This window comes from Rhinolophus ferrumequinum, chromosome 11 (genome assembly GCF_004115265.2).
Source record: "Rhinolophus ferrumequinum isolate MPI-CBG mRhiFer1 chromosome 11, mRhiFer1_v1.p, whole genome shotgun sequence".
In the NCBI taxonomy this organism is placed as follows: domain Eukaryota; kingdom Metazoa; phylum Chordata; class Mammalia; order Chiroptera; family Rhinolophidae; genus Rhinolophus; species Rhinolophus ferrumequinum.
Genome location: NC_046294.1, coordinates 21,780,495 through 21,801,693, shown reverse-complemented (window position 1 = coordinate 21,801,693; position 21,199 = coordinate 21,780,495). Strand labels below are relative to the sequence as shown.

At 37.2% G+C, this 21,199-nt stretch overlaps 2 protein-coding genes across 5 annotated transcripts in view; one reads left to right on the top strand and one right to left on the bottom strand.

Annotated features, from left to right (window-relative positions):
- IFTAP (intraflagellar transport associated protein) overlaps window positions 1-20,423 on the top strand; it is a 59,734-nt gene extending 39,311 nt beyond the window's left edge. For all 4 annotated transcript variants that reach the window (XM_033121418.1, XM_033121419.1, XM_033121422.1 and 1 more), the window contains 2 exons: window positions 13,931-14,070; window positions 20,179-20,423. In XM_033121418.1, coding sequence (XP_032977309.1) covers window positions 13,931-14,070; window positions 20,179-20,343 — 305 coding nt within the window. In that variant the 3' untranslated portion in view covers window positions 20,344-20,423. The remainder of the gene's footprint in view (window positions 1-13,930; window positions 14,071-20,178) is intronic.
- Window positions 10,773-11,553, bottom strand: LOC117031088 (stathmin-2). Its single transcript, XM_033121423.1, has one exon. The coding sequence runs from the start codon at window positions 11,487-11,489 to the stop codon at window positions 10,950-10,952; it is 540 nt and encodes a 179-aa protein (XP_032977314.1). The 5' UTR covers window positions 11,490-11,553; the 3' UTR covers window positions 10,773-10,949.
- Window positions 20,424-21,199: the final 776 nt, after the last annotated feature.

Below are 21,199 nucleotides of genomic sequence, written 5' to 3'. Positions count from 1 at the left end.
CTCAAAGGACCTTTGAAATATATTCAAAATTAGAGTTATTTGCTTTGAAAACTCATTCCTAATTGAATATGCAAGAATATCTCAAAATCAATGTTGAATGTTAGGGAAGGGTCAGTTTCTGTGGGGGTTTGGTGGTTGGCATTGAAGTGCTGCATACAGTCTTAGGTAGTCATAAACATGAATTATGGTCATTACCGTTGGATGGGGGCTATTAATAATCAGGTAGGATTTAAAGTGACTGCATGCAGTTGACTTGGGGATGGTCGTTCTTCATAAACCGGCTGTATAAGCCTCTGCTCTGGCTTCTCTAGTTGCCTGAATTGAGGGGCTCTGGAAATTGGAAGCATTTAACATTTATATTCTTCTTCTGGTTTCTTTCTCAAGCACTATTAACCAGTAGACACTGCAGATTTTTCCTTACTTACTTGGTTCAAGTGAGATCAGACATCTGAAGGAATCACACAGTCCACAGGCACCCGAGGCAGCTCTGAATTCTGTATAAGAGCCTTAGGGTCTCCAATTGGATTAGAAGGATAGCTAAAGACTTAGCTAGAAGCTGAGTCTGTAGAGCAAGCACACTGTTTTGGGGTTTTGGGGAGGGGAAGCTTGTTAAAAATGCAGATTCCTGGTCCCGTTCCCAAGCGAGAAGATCTTTGGTGGCATCTAGTGATCTGTGTCTTTTATCACTACCCCAGGGGATTCTGGTAGAGTTCATCTGTGGATGACACTTGGAGACAAATGGTTTTAGTTTGTGTATAATACATTTGCAATATAAAATTAGTTTTATAGGAGGGCACAGAAGTGCACACATAGATCGAGTATTTTTTCAATGGTTTAAATTTCTTGCTTCCTGGCAGTAATGAGAAGATCTGTATAGTGACATAAGCCTACTTAGCCAATGATTGTAATTTGGTTATATAAATCTCTTAAATTAGCCTTTTACCTTTTCGAATATTTTAGATTGTTTTCTTTAAACATTTTTCCAGGTTATGTTTTTAGTGTTTTTTTTTTTTTAATCAGATCTATTACTTTAGTTTAAAATATTACATAAAACATCTCACTAGTATGGGTTTTCCAGAAATTAGATAGCAGGCAGTCTTGCATTTGAATATAAAATGTTACTGAGGCCTAACCCAAGTCTCAGTGGACTTGAATGAGCTAGTCAAGACCTTCCCATGTGTAAAATAATGTGAAGAACCTAGGCTGATAAGCACACTCGGCTTCAGTGATTTATTCCAATTCCCGAAAAGACCACCAGGACGTCACAGTTTTCATAATATGCAGTGTAGGTCATTTGAAACGAAAAAAAAAGAATTAAACAGTTTGTGCCAAGGTGAATTTTAGTTGGGCCTAATTTGTATTACACTTCAGGAATGCGAGCAGAAGGCAAATATTTATATCAGATGGGAAATGGGACATTTTAAATTGGCAAGTGGCTTGTATAATTTTGGCAGTTGAGAGGTTTACTGATTAGATCCTGTTATTGTTTAAGCAACAGATTGGCCTGGGGCAACAAGGAAGGGAGTTGCTCATTGTTCTGTCATTGACTTCACTTGCTCACCTTATTTGCTTTCATAAATATTCTCCAAAATTCAGGAGCACGATTCAATCCCAGTATTTGGCTTATCATTTTGGCAGCCTAGATGGACAGTTTTTCAGAGGAGCCAGCTCAGGGCACTGGTACTGAGCAGTTGTCTGAGGGTAATATTTGCCACAAAGTTTGGACCCTTGTGTTTATTTGACATCAAGTTAGCCATTTTTTCCTCCTTTGAATTTGAGGTAAAGTAATTAACCTGATGGTGAATTACCATCATACCGCTGACTGTTATCCCGCAAAATTATTATTTGGAATAGGTATTAATTGTTATGCTGAGGCTATCAAAGGAGGAAGAATCTTCTAGTCATCTTTATTTACTTATTTTCCCCTTCAGTTGGCCCAGCCTGTTCTCTGGCTGAGTGCAATTGGCTGAAGAAACTTTTTGAAGTCTAGTTCTCAGAATTACAGCCTTAGCAAAGTCTTTTAGCCAGTAGGTGTATTTATGCGGTGGTTGATCGTGTTGGCGGATAATGGGCAACTGAGTCCTACTCAGAGATTGGCAGCCTTATTTCATTTTCATTTTCAAGCTCTCAGTACTCCCAGTTCTAATGAAGGTATCAATCAGCTGTTTCTTTCTTTTTTAAAATTCTTTCCAAAATTGAATAAGACACAAAGAAATAGAAAGATATTCTGTGTTCATGGATTGGAAGAATCAACATAGTTAAAATGGACATATTACCCAAAGCAATGCAATCCCTATCAAAATCCCATGGTATTTCCCAAAGAAATAGAACAAAAAAATCATCACATTTGTATGGAACTATAAAAGACCCTGAATAGCCAAAACAATCCTGAGAAAAAAATAACAAATTGGAGGTATCACATTCCCTGACTTCAAATTATACTCCAAAGTGACAATAATCAGTATGGTATTGGCAGAAAACACACACACAGACCAATGGAAGAGAATTGAGAACCCAGAAATAAACCCACATATACAGAGGGTGCCAAAAAAGTGTATACACATTTTAAGAAAGGAAAAAATTGTGTTAAAATTCTAATACAATGAATGACACTACCATTCATTTGATTAATGCCATTTTTTGAGTGAATGCCATAATACACATTGTTATGTAATTCAATTCAACTTCAAAAAGTAATACATAGATAACGTCTCTTAAAATGTGTATACATTTTTTTGATACCCTCGGTATATTGGCAAATAATTTTCAACAAAAGACTCAAAAACATAAAATGGAGCAAATAAAGCCTCTTCAATAAATGGTGCCGGGAAAATTGGGAAGCCACATGCAAAAGAATACAATTAGATTGCTATTTGACACCATACACCAAAATTAACTCAAAATGGATCAAAGAGCTAAATATAAGACCTGAAACAATTAAATGCACAGAAGAAAATATAGGTACTAAACTTGTAGACCTTGGTCTAGGAGAGGATTATATAATTTTGACCCTAAAGACAAGGGAAATAAAAGCAAAAATAACTGAATGAGACTATATCAAACTAAAAACGCTTCTGCACAGCAAGAGAAAATATCAACAAAACAAAGAGGCAACCAACCAAATGGGAGAAAATATTTGCAAACACCCCTGGTAGGGGGCTAATATCCAAAATATATAAAGAACTCATAAACTCAACAACAACAAAAAACAAACAATCCAATTAAAAAATGGGCAGAAGACCTGAACAGACATTTCTCCCAAGAAGACATACAAATGGCCAACAGATATATGAAAAATTGCTCAACTTCACTGGCTATTAGGGAAATGCTAATCAAAACCACAATGAGATACCACTTCACACCTGTTAGAATAGCAATTATCAACGAGACAAGTAATAACAAGTCTTGGAGAGGATGTGGAGACAAAGGAACCCTCATAGATTGCTGGTGAGAATGTAAATTGGTATAGCTACTATGGAAAACAGTATGGGGATTCCCCAAAAAATTAAGAATAGAATTACCATATGACCCAGCAATCCCTCTTCTGGGTATCTACCCCCCAAAAAATCTGAAAACATTTATTGGTAAAGATATATGTACCCTTATGTTCATTGCAGCATTATTCTTGATGGCCAAGATGTGGAAGCAACCCAAGTGTCCTTTGATGGATGATTGGGTAACGAAGATGTGGTACATATATCCAAGGGAATATTACTCGGCTATAAGAAAAGATGAAATACTGCCATTTGCAACAATATGCATAGATCTTGAGAGTGTCTTGCTGAGCAAAATATGTCAGATGGAAAAGGACAAGAATCATATGATTTCACTGATAAAACAGAAAGCAACAAATAAACAAAACAAAACAAACAAAAAACTCACTGACACAGACAACAGTTGAGTGGTTATCAGAGGGGAAGTGGGTAGAGGTTGAAGAGGGTAAAGGGGGTCAGATATATGGTGAAGAGCACACAGTGCAGCATACAATGCAGATGATGTATTTTAATATTGTACACTTGAAAATTATATAATTTTATTAACCAATGTCACTCTAATGGATTTAATTTAAAAATTATTTTCTTATCTGCAACTTTAAGCAGTTTTATGAAGCAGTTTTATGAATGACTTGGGACTCTTATTCAACAAATATTTAACAACTGTGATTGGTACCTGGGATATAATGAGGAATAAAACAGATTTGGTTCCTGTTCTCATGAAATTCGTATTATATTGGAAGAATCAAACATTAACCAGATAATCATAAATATATGATTACAAATTATTCTAGATCTTATGAGAAAATACATATGTCACGGGAACGTAAATTTGTCTGTGGGATCAGTTAAAGCTCTCTGAGAGGTTCAAATCTAAAGGATGTGTAACCTTTAACTAGAGGAGGGGGATAGAGTGATGCTGAGAGTGGGTGGGTTAGAGAGCAGAGCAACAGCATAAGGAACAGCATGTATAAAAGTCCTTCGCTAGGAGATGGCATATTTCACCCAACTTATAGCTTAGGCATTTCATTTATTTGACTTAGGATTGTGAAAAATCATTCTTTCATTGCCTAGAAGATCACTAAACACCCAGGGAATAATTCTTGCTTCATATTGTTCCTGTATTCCAGTTCCTCCAATTTTTATATGTGCAAATTTAACCATCTATTAAGCTCCAGCTCGAAAGCCATGTCAACCGGAAGGGCAAATGTGATTTCCAGGTTTCACGATTGCATAAGAAAACTTCCACTCTATTTCTGAGAAGAAGAGAAGATAATTCTGTCCTTTCACAATTCCTCTGCCAATTTCTCCTTAAGGGAAAAAGAAAGGCTTTATCTAATTGGAGAGATTGGGAAAAGAAAGTACATATGGTTCAGCCCCTTCATTTCTTCTTTTGGGTTCATGCTGTTTGGAAGGTATATGTCCTTCTTTGTCTGTGGCACATTCCTGATAATAAACATATTTTAGATGGGGCCTAGGCCTGTCTTATTCCCTAGTTTTCAACCTTCGAGACACATTGGAATCACTTGAGGAACTTCAAAAAATATAACGATACCTGGAGATTCTGTCTTAGTTGTCTGGCATGTGTGTTGGGCATTGGCAATTTTTAAAGCTCCCTGGGTGATTTTAATGTGCAATTGAAGCTGAGAATCATCTCTAGACAAGTCTGGAGGTACTTGTCCAGAGGCACTCTCCAAGTCCCTATTCTAAGGGCTGTATGGATGCGAAGTAGCTCTTATACCCCACTGGATATGTGTTAGCTATGCAGGATTTCTCTCAGGTGGGATAGCCCAAGGTCTAGACTTGGGAGGAAACTGGACAAACAAAAAGCCCAATTGTGACTGTAGGACAAGCTCCATTTTTGAGTTCAGCTCCATCAGCTACAAAGTTCATATTTTTGTCTCCATCTTTCTGACTCCTGTGTTTATTTCTCTTTTATTTCTGTGCTTGGAGGTAGAGGGATATGATTTATTATTGTTGTCAAATGCCACCCTCACCCATGAAGTAAGTCTTCCCTGATCTTCCCCACTTTCTCCTTGGATGGCAGTTATCTTTCTTCTTTTACACTTCCACTTTATTTTTTTTGGAATCTTTTTCCTCAAAGTAGGTTTTAGTTAATGTGTCTCCTGAAAATGGTATATTGTTTATACATATGTATCTGTGCACACACACACATATACGTATATATTCTAAAACTTTGTGTTTTAATTGAACTATTTAGTCCATTTACATTTAATGTAGTTTCTGATTTATTTGGCTTTAAATCTATTACCTTACTATTTTGTTTTCTACTTGTCCTGCCAGTGATATGTTCTTGTTTTCTTGCCTATTCTATTCTTTTGTGGTCTTAATTACTGAAAACTGTTGAAGAACCAGTCAATCTGATTGTTGTTCCTTTGGAGACAATATGTTTTTTTCTCCTCATTTGGCTGCTTTTCTGATTTTCTTTTAGTCTTTGTTTTTCAGTAATTTCACTATGCCTTGGTATTGTTTTATTTGTATTTATTTTGTTTGGGTTTTGTAGAGATTCTTGTAAGTGTTAGGAAATTCTTGCTGTTATTTCTTCACATATTATCTGTGCCTTAACCTTTTTACTTATCCCATATGTCTCTTATGCTCTTTCCTGCATTTTTCATCCTGTTTTAATTTCCATTCTTGCTTCAGTTGGAGTATTATCTACTATCTATATTTTATTTCACTTATCCTTTCTTGAATTATATCTAGTCTGCTGATAAAGCCCTCAATATTTTAGTTATTGTATTTTTAAAAAGAGATGTAGGATATCTATTTTTATAGTTTAGTTCTGAAATTCTCCATTTTGTATTGTATTTTATGAAATACATTAATCAGCTATTTTAAAGTTCTTGTCTCATACTTCTAATACCTGAGATGTCCTGTGGGTCCATTTTATATTATTAATATCTCCTTTTGATCTGATATCTTTGTATACCTGGTAGTTTTTGTTTGAATGCTGAACACTGTATATAAAAAATTGTGTTAGGCTCCAGATGATATTATCTTCTTTTACAGAACCACTTCAACATTTTACCAGCAATTAGAGTAGGAATAGATCTCTTTAATCCAATCTGGGATTGAGCTGATTTGGGACTAGCTTTTAGGCTTTGTGAGGGCTCCTCTACTTCTAGTTCTTGTTTACCTCTAGGGGATAGCCCTTCAAGGTAAATCACAGCCCCTCCTTCTTGGATGCCCTGAACTCTAATTTTTATCTTCACTGTACTGTGAATATGTTGGTTGCTCTGCTAAGCTTCTTGGCAGAAGTGGCTTTTTCTCCTTCTCCTCCCACTCTACCTCCTCCTCCTCCTCCTCCTCCTCCTCATCCTCTTTATTTTTTATTTTTTATTTTTTTGTAGTTTCTCAGCTTCTCAGCCTCTGTTTGCAAATCAGTAAATGCCATGATTTGGAAAGCAGCTTAGACTCTTATACTCACATCTCAGTATTTTCCTTCTCTGAGATCTTGGCCTCTCAAGTCCTGGGCTGCACTGGTAGCTCTCCAATGTCTTTAAATAGTTGAATTTTGTACTTTATTCAACTTTTCTAGTATTGTTGGCGAGAAGGTTGGGCTGATATTAGCCAGACTGGCAGACCCCTGGGGATGTGGTCTGGGAAATCCTTGGGAAACTCCAAGGTCTAGAGGTCAAATATGTTGATGTTTGTACTAAAGTTACAAAAGCAATGATGGATAAAGATGCTGGTAATTTAGTGTGAATCAAGATAATGACACCAAACTATGCTAGTCGTCATTATAATCTTCAGTGTCATGAATTTGTAGTTCAAATGGTGGTTTCCATGGAAAAATGTCTGATGAAGTGGCAAAAATGATTAATTTTATTAAATCTTGATCATTGAGTGCACCTCTTTTTAATGTTTTGTGTGCTGAAATAGTACGTATGTATTAAGCACTTCTCTATATACTGAAATACAACTGTTATCTCATGGAAAAACACTTCTGTGATTGAGTGGTATGCTGAACTAGTTTTTCCTTTATTTCTTTCATGGATCAACAGTTTTACTTGAAAGAATGACAAACTGTAGCTCTCAAAAATGAATGAAGTGAGCCTATGTTTTCACGACAAACAAGTGATAGTATTCATCGTTACTGATAAAATTGGTAGTGGATTAAATGAAAAACAGAGTTTTAGAGCTTGTATCTAGTATCTGGCTAGGACTTACAATACTATTTTGAATAACAGTGGTGAGAGGGGGTATCCTTGTCTTTTTCCTGATCTTGGAGGAGAAGCTTTGGTTTTTGCCAAACCTGAAGGTTTTTCACAAATGGGGTTTATTATGTTGAAGTACAGTGGTACCTTGGTTTTCGAACATAATCCATTCTGGAAGACCGTTTGAGTTCTGAAACGTTCGAAATCCAAGATGCAGTTTCCCCATAGAAAGTAATGCAAAACGGATTAATCCATTCCAGACCTTTAAAATCAACCCCTAAAACTGCAAATTTAGCATGAATTTTACTATCTTATGATACCATAGATCCATAAAATTTACGGCATTTGTAAACCGAAATATTCGTCAATGGAGACGTTAAAAAACCAAGGTACTACTGTACTTCTGTACCCATTTTATTAAATGTTTTAATCATAAATGGATGTTGTATCTTGTCAAATGCTTTTTCTGCATCTATTGATATGATCATATGATTTTTATCCTTTAGTTTGTTTATGTGATATATTACATTGATCGATTTGTGTATGTTGAACCATCCTCATGCCCCTGGAGTGAACCTTACTTGATCATGATGTATAATCTTTTTAATGTATTGTTGTATTTGATTTGCTAGTATTCTGTTTAGGATTTTTATATCTATAATCATCAGAGATGTTGGTCTGTAGTTTTCTTTTTTTGTGTTACCCTTACCAGATTTTGGTATCAGGGTAATAATGTTGACCTCATAAAATGAGATAGAATGTATTTCCTCCTCTTCAATTTTTTGGAAGAGTTTGAGAAGGACAGGTATTAAATCATCTATGAATAATTTGGTAGAATTCACTAGTGAAGCCTTTTGGTCCTGGACTTTTGCTATTCAGGAGGTTTTGGATGACTGTTTCAATTTTCTTTGTGTTGATCGGTCTATTTAGATTTTCAAGTTCTTTGTGATTCAGTCTGGGAAGGTTAAATATTTCAAAGAACTTGTCCATTTCCTTTAGGCTATTGAAGTTGGTGGCATATAATTTTTTCATAGTATTTTTGCATGGTCTTTTGTATTTCTATGCTGTCATAACTTCTTTTTTATTTTTTATTTTGTTTATTTGTGTCTTTGTCTTTTTTTCTTAGTGAGTCTAGGCAGGGGTTTGTCAATTTTATTAATCTTTTCAAAGAATCAGCTCCTTGTTGCATTAATTTTTTTCTATTGTATTTTTGTTCTCTATATTATTGAATTCTGCTCCAATTTTTATTATTTCCTTCCTTCTGCTGATTTTGGGCTTCATTTGTTCTTCTTTTTGTAGTTCTTTAAGATATGTTAGGTTGTTTATTTGGGATTTTTCTCGTTTCTTGAGATAGGTCTGTAATGGTATAAATTTCCCTCTTATTACCTCTTTTGCAGCATCCCAAAAGTTTTGATACGATGTATTTTCATTCTCATTTGTTTCTATGTTTCTTTTGATCTGTCCTTTTATTTCTTCTTTGACCCAGTCATTTTTAGTAGCATGTTGTTTAATGTCCATGTATTTGTGGTTTTCCTCTCTTTTTGTAGTTGATCTCTAATTCCAAAGCATTTTGTTCAGAGAATATGCTTGGTATGGTTTTGATCTTAAAGTTTTTGTTTTGTGTGCCAACATGTTCTATCCTTGAGAATGTTCCATGTGAACTAGAGAAAAATGTATAATCTGGTGTTCTGGGATGAAAAGCTATGTAAATGTTGATTTTGTCCATTTGGCCTAATGTGTCAGGTAAGGCTCTTATTTCCTTATTGATTTTCTGTTTGGATGCTGTTTGCATAGCTGTCAATAGAGTATTTAGGTCCCCTATTATAATTGTCTTTCTGTCAGTTTCTCCCTTCAGTTCTCTTAGTAGTTGCTTTATATATTTTGGCGCTCTCTGGGAGCATATACATTGATTGATAAGTGTTATGTCTTTTTGATGTATTGTCCCCTTTATCATTATGAAATGTCCATCTTTGTCTCTCTATTACCTTTTTTATCTTGAAGTTTATTTCATCAGATACAAGTATGGATATATCTGCTTTCCTCTGGATGCTATGTGCTTGGAGTATTATTTTCCACCCTTTCACTTTGAGTCTATATTTGGCCTTGTAACTGACATGTGTCTCTTCAAGGCAGTATATGATTGAGTTTTTTGTTTTTTTTTTATCCCATCTACTACTCTAGGCCTTTTTATTGGTGAGTTCAGACCATTTATATTTAGGGTGATTATTGATATATGAGGATTTCTTATAGCCATTTTATCTTTTGTTTTCTTGGAGTTTAGTGTCCCCATTATTTCTTTGTCCTTGTGTTTCTGTCTGTTATTTTAGTTTGATGATAGTGTACGATTTCCCCGTTTCCTTTTTTAAATGTTATGTATCTCAGTTCTGGGTTGTTTTGTGTGTGTGATTATTATTAATTTTATGTAAAAAAAGTTTCACATGTACAGTAGTACTTCTGCATGCATTTTATCTCCATTCCTCTTTGCAAATTCAGATGTTTGCCCCCTCTGCTTTTATGTGTTTGTTGCCAGAGATTACCCCTATTTATGCTGTGATTTCATTTCCGCGTTGCAGTAGCAATTGTCGTCTTCTCTCTTTTTTAAATGTTTTTACCTCCTTTAACCTTTATGTTATATTTAAGTGTATAGTGCCCTATTCTGAATAGGGGTTGCAATTTCCTGCTTCTGTCTGTATGTTAGTCATCTTACTCATTGTTTTGTATCCTTTTGTCTTTTGTTTCAGGTAGAATAACCCCCCTTTAATATTTCCTATAATGCAGGCCTTGTGGAAAATTCCCTCAGCTTCTGTATGTCTGGAAAGATCCCTATTACTCCTCCATATTTAAAGGATTACTTTGCTGGATACATTATTCTTGACTGGTAATTTCTCTCTTTCAATAGTTTGAATATTTGATTCCACTTCCTCCTGGCTTGTAGAGTTTCTGCTGAAACATCTGATGATACTCAAATGGACGTTCCTTTATAGGTTACCGTCTTCTTTTCCCTGGCTGCTTTGAGAATTCTTTGTCATTAATTTTTGAAAGTTTTAATATGATGTGCTTTGGAGAAGGACTTTTTTTTTTTTTTTTTTCCCCCCGCATTGATTTTTTTTTATTTTTTTTATTTTTATTTTTGTTTCTGTTTTGTGTGTGTGTGTTTTTTTTATAGTGAGTTCTTTTTAAACCATGTCATACATTTCCCATACTGATACCGCGTGATCCATGGTAATATAGGCAGGGGGATTTACTAGAGGTGGGGCGCGCCGTACCCGCCATCGCTTTAGCCAGACAGTTCCACCTGGAGTTCCTTGTTCCTGCGTACCTCCGCAGCGTGCCTCTCCTTTTCCTGCAGACGTTCGATAATAGCAGCTAGATTGGCCTCACGGTTTTCCTTAATTTGTTCCATTTTCAGGATCAGCTTTTCCTCCGCCATTTTGCTGAAGTTGTTGTTCTCCTCCAAAGCCTTCTGCAGGACTTCTCGCTCGTGCTCCCTCTTCTCCGCCAACTGTTTCAGCACCTGGGCCTCCTGAGACTTTCTTCTTTCCTCTGCGGCCTCCAGCTTTTTCTGGATCTCCTCCAAGGACAGGTCTTTCTTCTTTGGAGAAGCTAAAGTTCGTGGGGCTTCTGAGATGGGAGATGGTGGCTTTAAGATCAGCTCAAAAGCCTGGCCAGAGGCACGTTTGTTGATTTGCTTCACTTCCATATCGTCGTAAGTGTAGGTGTTGATGTTGCGAGGTTCCGGGTAGAAGCAGGAGCAGATCAGTGACAGCATGGACAGCTCCTTCATTTTTTCCTTGTAGGCCATTGCTGTTTTAGCCATCGTGGGGAGGTGCAGACGCTGAGAGGTGGCGAGGTGCGCAGGGTCCAGCTACGGCAGCGGAGACAGCGAGCCGAGAAGGACTTTTTTGATGGAGATAATTAGGGGTCTGTTTGCTTCTTGGATTTGAGGATCCAGTTCTTTGCAGAGGTTTGTTTGAATAGGCTCTATGTTCCCTTCTCCCTCTCTATTCCTTCTCGTACACCCATTATTATGTTGCTCTTTCTGATGGAGTCAGATAGTTCTTGTAGAGTTCTTTCATTTCTTTTAACTCTCAAGTCTCTCTCTTCTTCCATCTGTGTCATTTCCAGATTTCTATTTTTGATATCACTAATTCTTTCTTCCATCTGGTCAGCTCTATTTCCTAAGCACACTATTTCATTCTTCATCTTTTTTTATTGAGTTATTCAGCTCCAGAATTTCTATTTGGTTCTTTTTCAAAGTTTCAGTCTCTTTGGTAAAGTATTCATTTTGTTCATTGATTTTATTTCTGAGTTCATTAAACTGCCTATGTGAGTTTTCTTGCATCTCCTTGAGTTTTTCCAGAACTGCAATCTTGAATTCTCTGTCATTTAAGTCACATCTTTCCATGTCTTTAAGTTTATTTTCCGGTGATTATTTATTTTCTTTCTGAGCTGCCTTTTTACCTTGGTTGTTGATGGTATTTGATGGATTCTTTCTCAAAGCAGAATTGATTTTGATCTCATACTTGAACTGATGTTTGCACTGGCAGCAAATGGGTCTGGTACATATTGGTTTTTACATTTAGAGGCTTTAACCTTTCTCTTTTTGCCTTTGTTATGCCAGCCCCTAACCAGGCTTGTACGAATCCTAGGAAGTGATACCAGGGAGCTCAATGAGGGAATGTGGCTTTGAACTAATAAATAGATATATTAGAAAGTCAATCTTTCCACCAACTTTATTGAATTTAAAAATATTACTTCTGTCAGATAAAATGTATAAGTGCACTTGACACTGAGTACTATGCTAATGTAATATTGTAGTGACATTTCTCCACTTTGAGTTTGGATGTATACTGTGGTGTATTTAAATACCATATGTAATAAAAATGTTTATTTAGAAGAAGTTCATAATGTGATATCGTGGGCTTAAGAGTATGGACTCTGCAGAGAGACTGCCCGGCTCTGCCGCTTTCTAGCGTGGCACCATGGCTATCCTCAGTGCTTAGAGCTCCTTGCCTGTAAAATGGGAAATACTAGAGCTGTTGGGAGGTTCAGCTGAGTTAATGCATATAGAATGTCAGCTCATAAGAGGTGACTATTACTGTTTTTACTTCTCCTAGTTAATTAGGTCATATTTTAAAGTTTCAATAGTTAATCATCGAACTGCCTTCTTCACCATCCCTCACCCACATGCTGAGTTTCTAGGCTGTCTGACTATGTTCTCTGTTGCTGAAGTCTTAAGAATTTTGTAATTGTGTTTTTTTGTGAAGGTGATATATGCAGTGGTGAGAGACATATTTCAAGTAAGTTTTAGTTTTTGAATATTCGTACCTGCTCCATTATCTCCCTGTATATGCTGCCATTGGCAAGAGCTAAGGCATGTCTGTTGTTAATTAATCACTTCCACTGAGAAGTAGTGTCTTTATTAGGATCCTCACTGAGCAGCAGGCAGCAGCATCCTGAGCCAGCTGCAAGTTATTGGCGAGTGCCAGCAGCCCTTCTGCTCCTATGAAAATTTCGACTGAGGCGGAAACCTGTTGTACTTCGATTTGTGTTTTTGTCCTCCTTAAAGAAAGCGGTGGAAGATCATCAGTTGTCTGTGATGCTTCCATGTTCTGTCACACATGCAAAACTAAGGGAACACATCTGCTTATAATGGATCGATCAGAAAATCTAAAGTGGTTATTGAATTCTTGTAATTGTGCTAAACAAGCCGGAAACACACTGTAGCTGTTTGCAAATGTTGAAAATTAGAACGTGCATTCTGAATATGACAGAGTAGTTCATTTTCCTGCTGAAAGCTAAAGTTCTTTCCCCGGGCATCATTGTTTTTTAGTATTTTTTTGTTGTTTTCTTTTTGAAGTACTGCCATATTATTAGAGGATGAAATCAGGACTCCATTTCCTTTCTCTTCACCCCTCAGGAAAATATGGGAAAATGAGGCAAAAACAGCATCTTCTTGCCTTATTTTCCTATAGAATGTGGAAATTGGGTTCGGAGGTTACTCCCAAACAATATTTCTGTCAGACCTTTTGGATGGAATTTAATTTTGCAACAATAAGATAAAAATAAATGTACCAACGACTTCTACTTTATTAGAAAGAGGAATCTCTTGCCCAAATGAGGACAGGCATTGTGAAATGGACCTACTTTATTCGAGCATGTTTGCCTCAATCTTTTGAGTATTATAGATTTTTAGATGGTTAAGGTCAATTGTGAAGTTGGTGAAAAAGGATCAGTGAAATATTTTGTATCCAACAGATTTGCTGCTGCTGCCAGGAGAAGTGGAGCAGGATGTAAGCACCAGTGTTTCTTCTTACATTCCTTCCATGGCCCAGCCTCTTACCTCTGGAGTAAAGCCAAGATCCACCGTGAAAGGAGCAGACAAACAAAGGGAAGAGGTACTCCACAGAAAATTCAGTCTCGAAATTGCCTTGATGTTGTTGGAAATGCTACTATACCCGTGTGCTTTTGTAGTTTCCTCAGATTTGGGAAAATGTAGAATTCAAGTTGCTTAATGGGGACCCTCTCACTGCCATCTATCTATAATGTATATGTTTCTTTTTAAATACAGACAGCAATTGTATGTTTATGTGGAAATTATTTTTGTTTCACGATGTATGCCATGCTGCAGGACAGTGCTACCTGGAGACCACATGATAGAAAGGACAGACGGTTTTCTTATCTCTTTTAGTCTGAACTGGCCTTTTTTCTTTTTAGTATTGTTTCCAAGGTCCTATAGACATCTTGTGTTTGTTAAGGTAAAGCCAGGCTGCTACAGTAGAGAATCTGAACAGTGATTCAGTGGCTAGAGGAGGTAGAAGTTTATTTCTCTCATGTAACATTCTATGGAGGGTCTTTAAAGTGGGCGGGGGCTCTGTTCCCTGGGGTTGTTAGGGGCCCTGGGTCCTTCTCTGGGGAACTTCCCTATGCCGTAGGACATTGCTGTCACGTGCTTGTTCCAAGTCAGGTCACCAGCCTACCTGGAGGGGCAGGGGATTAGAGCATGGGGGCGGCATGTTTCCCTAAGGCTTAGGACTCAGGGCTGTTTATTTCTGCTCATGTTCCATTGGCACCCACTTAGTCACATGTTCCTATCTAGCCACAAAGGGAGTCTGGGAAATGCCATGTAACCATTTGCTTCACTAGCAGGGTAGAACAGAATCTGCCACACGTTTACTCTCCCAAATGCACAACCTGAAAGTCACCTTTTGCCATCATTTGCAACTCTTCTACATACACTTAACAAACTTGCACCAAGGGAGGCTGCTGGCGGTGCTGGGTGTGACCTTTATCACTCTTTTTACTCTAACGTAGAAGGGGATCAGGTACAAGAGGTTGTTGAGGACTCTTTATTATTGCTTCCTAGTGAAACCCCTAGGGTGTTTCTTGGTTATTTGATTATTCAGGTACTAGTTTGTCACTTACAGATATTTTATTATGGAAGCAATCCTTCAATCAGAAATAATCCACACATTTCAATTTTAAATTGCTACTCTATCATAGAACTTTATTCACTGTTAACACAGACATATGTGTAGGATGCTTGTAGGTTTATAGTAAATCCCTAAATCGGTTACCAGATAAACTGGTAGGGACAGCCACTTTTCAATGTGCTTTTTGAATTATGGATAGCTTTTGTTGAGTAGTAAGAATCTAAAATTACAAGGTTATTTCTATCTTTTTTTTTTAAAGTCTGGTGCATGTTCTTGACTTTAGTTGTGACCATACAAATTACTGGACCAACCAGTGATCATGGCACGTAGTGCCATTATAGACATTTTTATAAAATGGTTTTAGTGGATGGTTTAAAACAAAAACCTGAGTGATTCCTGGAACCTATCAAGTAGCCAGTAAAATGTAATTTAAAACCCTGTATATGATTGTATCTTCAAAAGGAACTTAAATTTCTTCCCAGAAAATGTGAACACTTCTTAATGTTGGAATCAAAATGATATAAACAATTTTTGTGTTGGCAAATTCATGAGACATAGATGAATAACTTCTGCTGGTTTTTTTGAATATACAGAGTGCTATCTCGGTTGGGATTTTTATTTCTGACCACTATTTGTTAGGGAAACTTTTCAGAACTGTCTAGAATCATAATACTACACCAACTCTGCCTTGGTTTAAAATTATTAATCTTATTTTAAAATGCCCGATACCAGTAAAAGGACATAATCACCAATTTCCAGCAAATATGTCCTGTAAGAGCCTACCAAGGGGCTGTTTTGGGGGTGGAGACGTTGCTTCCTGTGACTTCAGTTTCAAAAGATGAAAATGTATCCTGCATGTCCTGACTTCCTTGAACTGCCTAATAAGAATCCGGAACTTCCTGATATGGGTTGGACCAATTAAAAATTTTTTTTTGTAATGTTATCACTGGTTTCATACATGTGCATTTCCGTCTTACAGTCAAACATTTTCCAAGAACCTTCCACTTTCTATTTGTGAATAAGTTCTTGCACCAGTTAATCTATTTTGATGAATTTTGGAAGTTTTGAACAACTATACATAGCAAAATGAATTCACATTACAAAGATGAGAAATTGTGAGTTCCTCCCACAAACCATAGAAGTCAAAGAAGAAACCTTTGTGATATTTTAATGGGAGACCTCCCGGTTTTCCAATTCATAATGAGACTTCACTATTTCTCACCTATACAGACCATTTATTTACCATATTACTTTGTAAGATAGCCTAAAGCTAAATGCTGCTTTTTTGAGTTGAGCATTAGTTCTGTTTTCTTTAATTTGCCTACGTGGTACTGTGAATAAAAATGATTCCTCCCGTAACAGTGTCTCCCTTAGGATAATCACATGAGCAATTTTAAGGAAACCAGCAGTTTTACACTAGTGTACAGATTCTATTCCCTGAGTGGCTGCAAAAAGATTTCAGTTAGGTTTGAAATTAGACACCTGAAATCCACATATTTCTCTCAGCTCCTTAGGCAAAAATTAAATTAATAACTTAATTCACAGTTGTTTTCTGTTTAATAGCGGGGGATTTGGTGTTCCCATTGCACAAATTCTTCTTTTTGAAATAAATCAGATTTGAGTTTGTAATCTAAAACTTGGAGTCTTTTAGCTTAGGAGCCTAAAATGAACCTGACTTGAAAGAAGAGAATTCCCAAAGTGTGCCACAGTGGCCGACAGCTGAAGTACATAAATAGAATTGGAACTCCATTGTATTTTAAAAGCTGTCATTTTGAAGACCACAGTGATGTCTTCTGAATTGCAGTGTGCATCTAGTTTCATTTGAATTACATATAGGTATGCCCCTTGTCTTAGAAGACTAAAACACTCATGTGTGTCTTTATAAGCTAACTTAATTAAAATGCAAAAATGTCAGAACTAGTGCCAAGTTCAGTGCTATACATCTAGTAGACATGCAATAAATGTTGAATGAACAAATAAATACTCATCAATCAAAAAACCTCACTACCTACTGGGAGTGATTTTCTGGTATAACATGGCTAGAGTTGTCCTCTCTTTTCTTCTCTATTGCTTCATTCCCTTCAACATGTAAACGTGTTACTGTCTCTCCCATCCTTAACAAAATGAAACAAAACAAAACACCATGTAACTTTCCCTTTACCTTGGACCCTTCTTTGGCTACTGTCTATTTTTCCCCCCCTTTCTTTCCATCTAGACTTCATAAACCATTAGACTCGATTCTACTAGTTGACTCTACTACGGTCTCTCATTCCGCATTCAATATACTACAAAATGTACTCAGCTCCAATCACCTGTCTGGACATACTCAGAATAAAAGTATCAATTACTTTGTAATTGCCAATCCCGGTGGACACTTTTCAGTTTTTATTTTAATGGCTCTCTGTACTGTGTTTTTCACAACTGATCTTTCCTAACACTTGGAGTTCACCGGTTCTCCTCAGCTTCTTTGTGTATTTCTGATTGTTCTTTCCATCCCTCCTTTGGAGGTTTTCCCTCCATCCATCGCTTATGAATTGGTGTTCTTCAACGGTTCCTTGCTAAACCTCCAGCTCTTCCCTCTTACATACTTGGATCCATTTTCATCTATAGATTACTACCTTTCATGCTCATGACTCTAAATCTGTATCTGTGGCATCTGATATTTTTTTCAGAGCTTCAGGTTTGTGTATTCAGTTGCTTGTTGACATCTCTGCATTCCATTAGGAATCTTCAAATCTTCCCGTTCCGTATCCAAATCAGTCATGCTGTGCTACCAATTTTACTTTCTAATATTTTCAAATCTCTGCTGTCAATGCCCTGTTCTCATTTCCTGACCTGGACTGTTTCAGCAGGCTCCTGACTCATCTCCTGGCTCCAATTGTACCCTCTGTTTAATCTTCAAAGTGACCTCTTGAGATGTAATCTCTCAGAGGGCAGGGCGCTTTCTGTTTTTTACACACCGATGTCTCTAGCACCTGTCTTATTGTAAGTGTTCAGTTAAAATCAGAATGAAAGAAGTCCCCTGAAATGCATAGGTGACCAAGAATCCACCTTGCCTTCAAAAAAGTCTTTCACTGACTTTTCATCATCTCCAGGATAAACGGCATATAAGACCTGTCGTGATCTGGCACCCTCTTTATCTCTTGCCACTGTCTCCCTCACACTTTGTGCTCTGACAACACTGAACTATTTGACAATCTACACGTGTGAAATTCTGCATCTTATTTCAACTTGGCCTGCTCATGAGAATGCCCCTTGTCTGTCAAGCTCTTCTTCCTTAAACCTTATTAAGCAATATTACTCTTTAAGATTCTGCTTAGCCATCACCTCTTCCAGAAAGCAGGGTGACTTCATCTACTGGGAGTGGCTAGTGAAAGTCTAGGCAGGTTTTAGGGGCATCGGGGTGGAGTTCCAAGGCCTAGTGCACCGGCACTTATGGGTTCGGGCAGCCGGGCACTGGTAGACATGTGGATGCCCGGCCTTTACCCAGGCCACGGAAGGGCAGCAGGAATCCCCGCAGACTGATGCGCTGGTAGAGACGGGGCTTCTCCTCCTCCTCTGCCAGGAACTGTTCGGATTGGCTCAGGGTGGCATCGTGGCCAGGCCTGCACCCTGCGTGCTGAGTAGAACTGGAGGTGGCAAGGACGCTTATCTTCTGGAAATGAGATGAGTGTACTGTGTCTGTTTCTTTATTTGAGCTGCTCTTAGCCATATTACCCCACTGTCACTTTGTGGCAATGATAAATGTAATCTCAGAAAGTGACCAAAATGGATCAGTCACTCTGCAGACTGATTTGCTTCCTACGTACAGCTGTTCTTTTATGGAGCCTTGAGTTTGTTTTTTTTTAATTTTTAATTTTATTTTTTTAATTTAGCTTATTTAAAAAAGGTCTTTTCTCCCAAAGAAAAGTTTCAGTGAAAACTTAAAGGTTGAATACTGCTCGTGTGCTAGTTTTACTAAGAAAGTATGACAGATGGCTGGGTGTTTGCTGTTAACACTGCATACCGAACTAAAAGACGCAACTTGCTGAACAGACAGGAGATACCTACTTTTCATGGTTGTGGGTTTTTCTTTTTTTTTCACCTTTAATAACAGCACATAGTGTCTGAGCTATCTGCTCCATTTTCAAGAACATTGCAAAAGCCACTCAATGAGCTCATATTCCATGTAAGAATATTTAAAGCTGATTATAGCTTCAGGATATTGTTTTCATTCTTGCCTACACCATAGTTTTCAATTATTTCAGCATCACCATATATGTTATAGAGGTACTGGATGATTTCATTGTATCACACACCATTTGCTTATGGACGGGCTTTTAAAAGGGTGATACAATGAGATTTAAGACATTCTTCTTTTGTTTATTGGCGAATATGCTTTTCCAACTACCTGCCTTTAAGGAGTCTTTAAAACTCACAGATTATGAATAAATAGATACAAAATTATTATGTCTCCTTGAAGCTACTCTGACTTATAGATAAATTCTGTAATATTTTATAAATTCTGGGTAGGTAAAAGGTATCCTGGACTTTTTCATTTACGATAAAACTATGTGTTTTAATTTCTACCTTTGGCCTAGGGATTATAAGTATTACCTGAGGTAATAAGTATATTAAGTGTAGAGTGTTTTTATCTTTGAATATTATGTTTTATTGATATGTCTTTTTTAGTAAATGATGAAGTGTATTTAAGGTTGATCAAAATCTTAAGGTATGTTTTGTCACATTTTAATATAACTCTTACTTTTTCCATATGCCTCTAGCCCTAACACTACAAGTGGTAAAATCATAATGAATATGTGCAAGAGAGCCTTGCTGATTCTTGCCGTGGGCAGATTAGTTAATGATATTCATTCCGATGTGGATGGTAGATACGGGGCTTATTGAAAGGTTTAAATTAGGTCAAACTGAATAATTGAATTTATTCCTTTACTTAAAAACAGCTTAATCAGCTGAGAATGCTGAAGTCTAAAAAAAAAGTTTGATTAAATATTAATAGGGAGTTTATATTTTCAACTTCATCTTCATTTACAATGATAGTATATGATTTGCCTCCTTTGTTACCTTTTATAGATTCTTGGAGATGAAGTTCAGCCCTTCTCACTTGATGAAGAATTTGATTATGACACGGTGATGCTAACTCCCAAGTTCACTCCTGCAGAGATAGATGCCATCACAGAGCTCTCCAAACAAAAGAGGGGGAGCACCGATAGAGACTTGGAAGAACCCCATGACTGATTCCCCAAGACACTTTGTGTTGATTTTTATTCTGTTCTTATTCAAGCAGCATTAGAATAAAAGATAAACCTGCTACAATCCCCTTTGTGGAAATTTATGTGTGCATTTATTTATCAGTTATTTGTCTGTAAGGAGATGCTACTCATGCACCACAGAGATCTCTACCTTCACAGAGCTCCCCTCTGTCACGTTTTTGCTGCATCCTGTGGCTGGTAGGGGGCGATGGAGGTGGCAAGTGGTGACAGGAAGCTACACCTACGGAAGGTTCCATTTTGACGAGAGCACTGCAGCCAGGTAACACGGGGTATTGTCACAAACATTGGAAACATCATTGTACCTCGTTGGGGGTGGAGGGCAATTGCGTCGGCAAGACACGTTGTAGCACACAGAGAAGAATTGATTTTGTGGTAGGTCACTGGTCTCAGCTATCAGATGTCGTAGCATGAATCTGAGTGCTGAGAGGCTGGGCTTGTAGGATTGATTGGGAAAGGGTTCACTGAAAAAGAAGGCACCTGAGAATTGATCATATGTCATATATTAAATTCGTGTACTTTGTTATTGCCATTAAGTCATGTCTGATGATAGTTACAAAGTACAAGGATCTATCTGCAGATGCTTAAAATACAATTTGAGAAGCTAAGACATAGAGAAGACAAGTAGAGAATGTAAAACATATTAAGTGCTAATTGTGTAGAATACCCATAAATGCATTAAGGGAAGGGGAATAGAGAGGTGAAAGCCTAGAAGAAGGGCGAGTAGTATGTATGAAATAATTTTTCTTATTGAAGGAATCGAATGTACTTAGTCTTTATTGGTTTTTATATAGGCCTGTGCTTGTGTATGTGCATGTATGTGT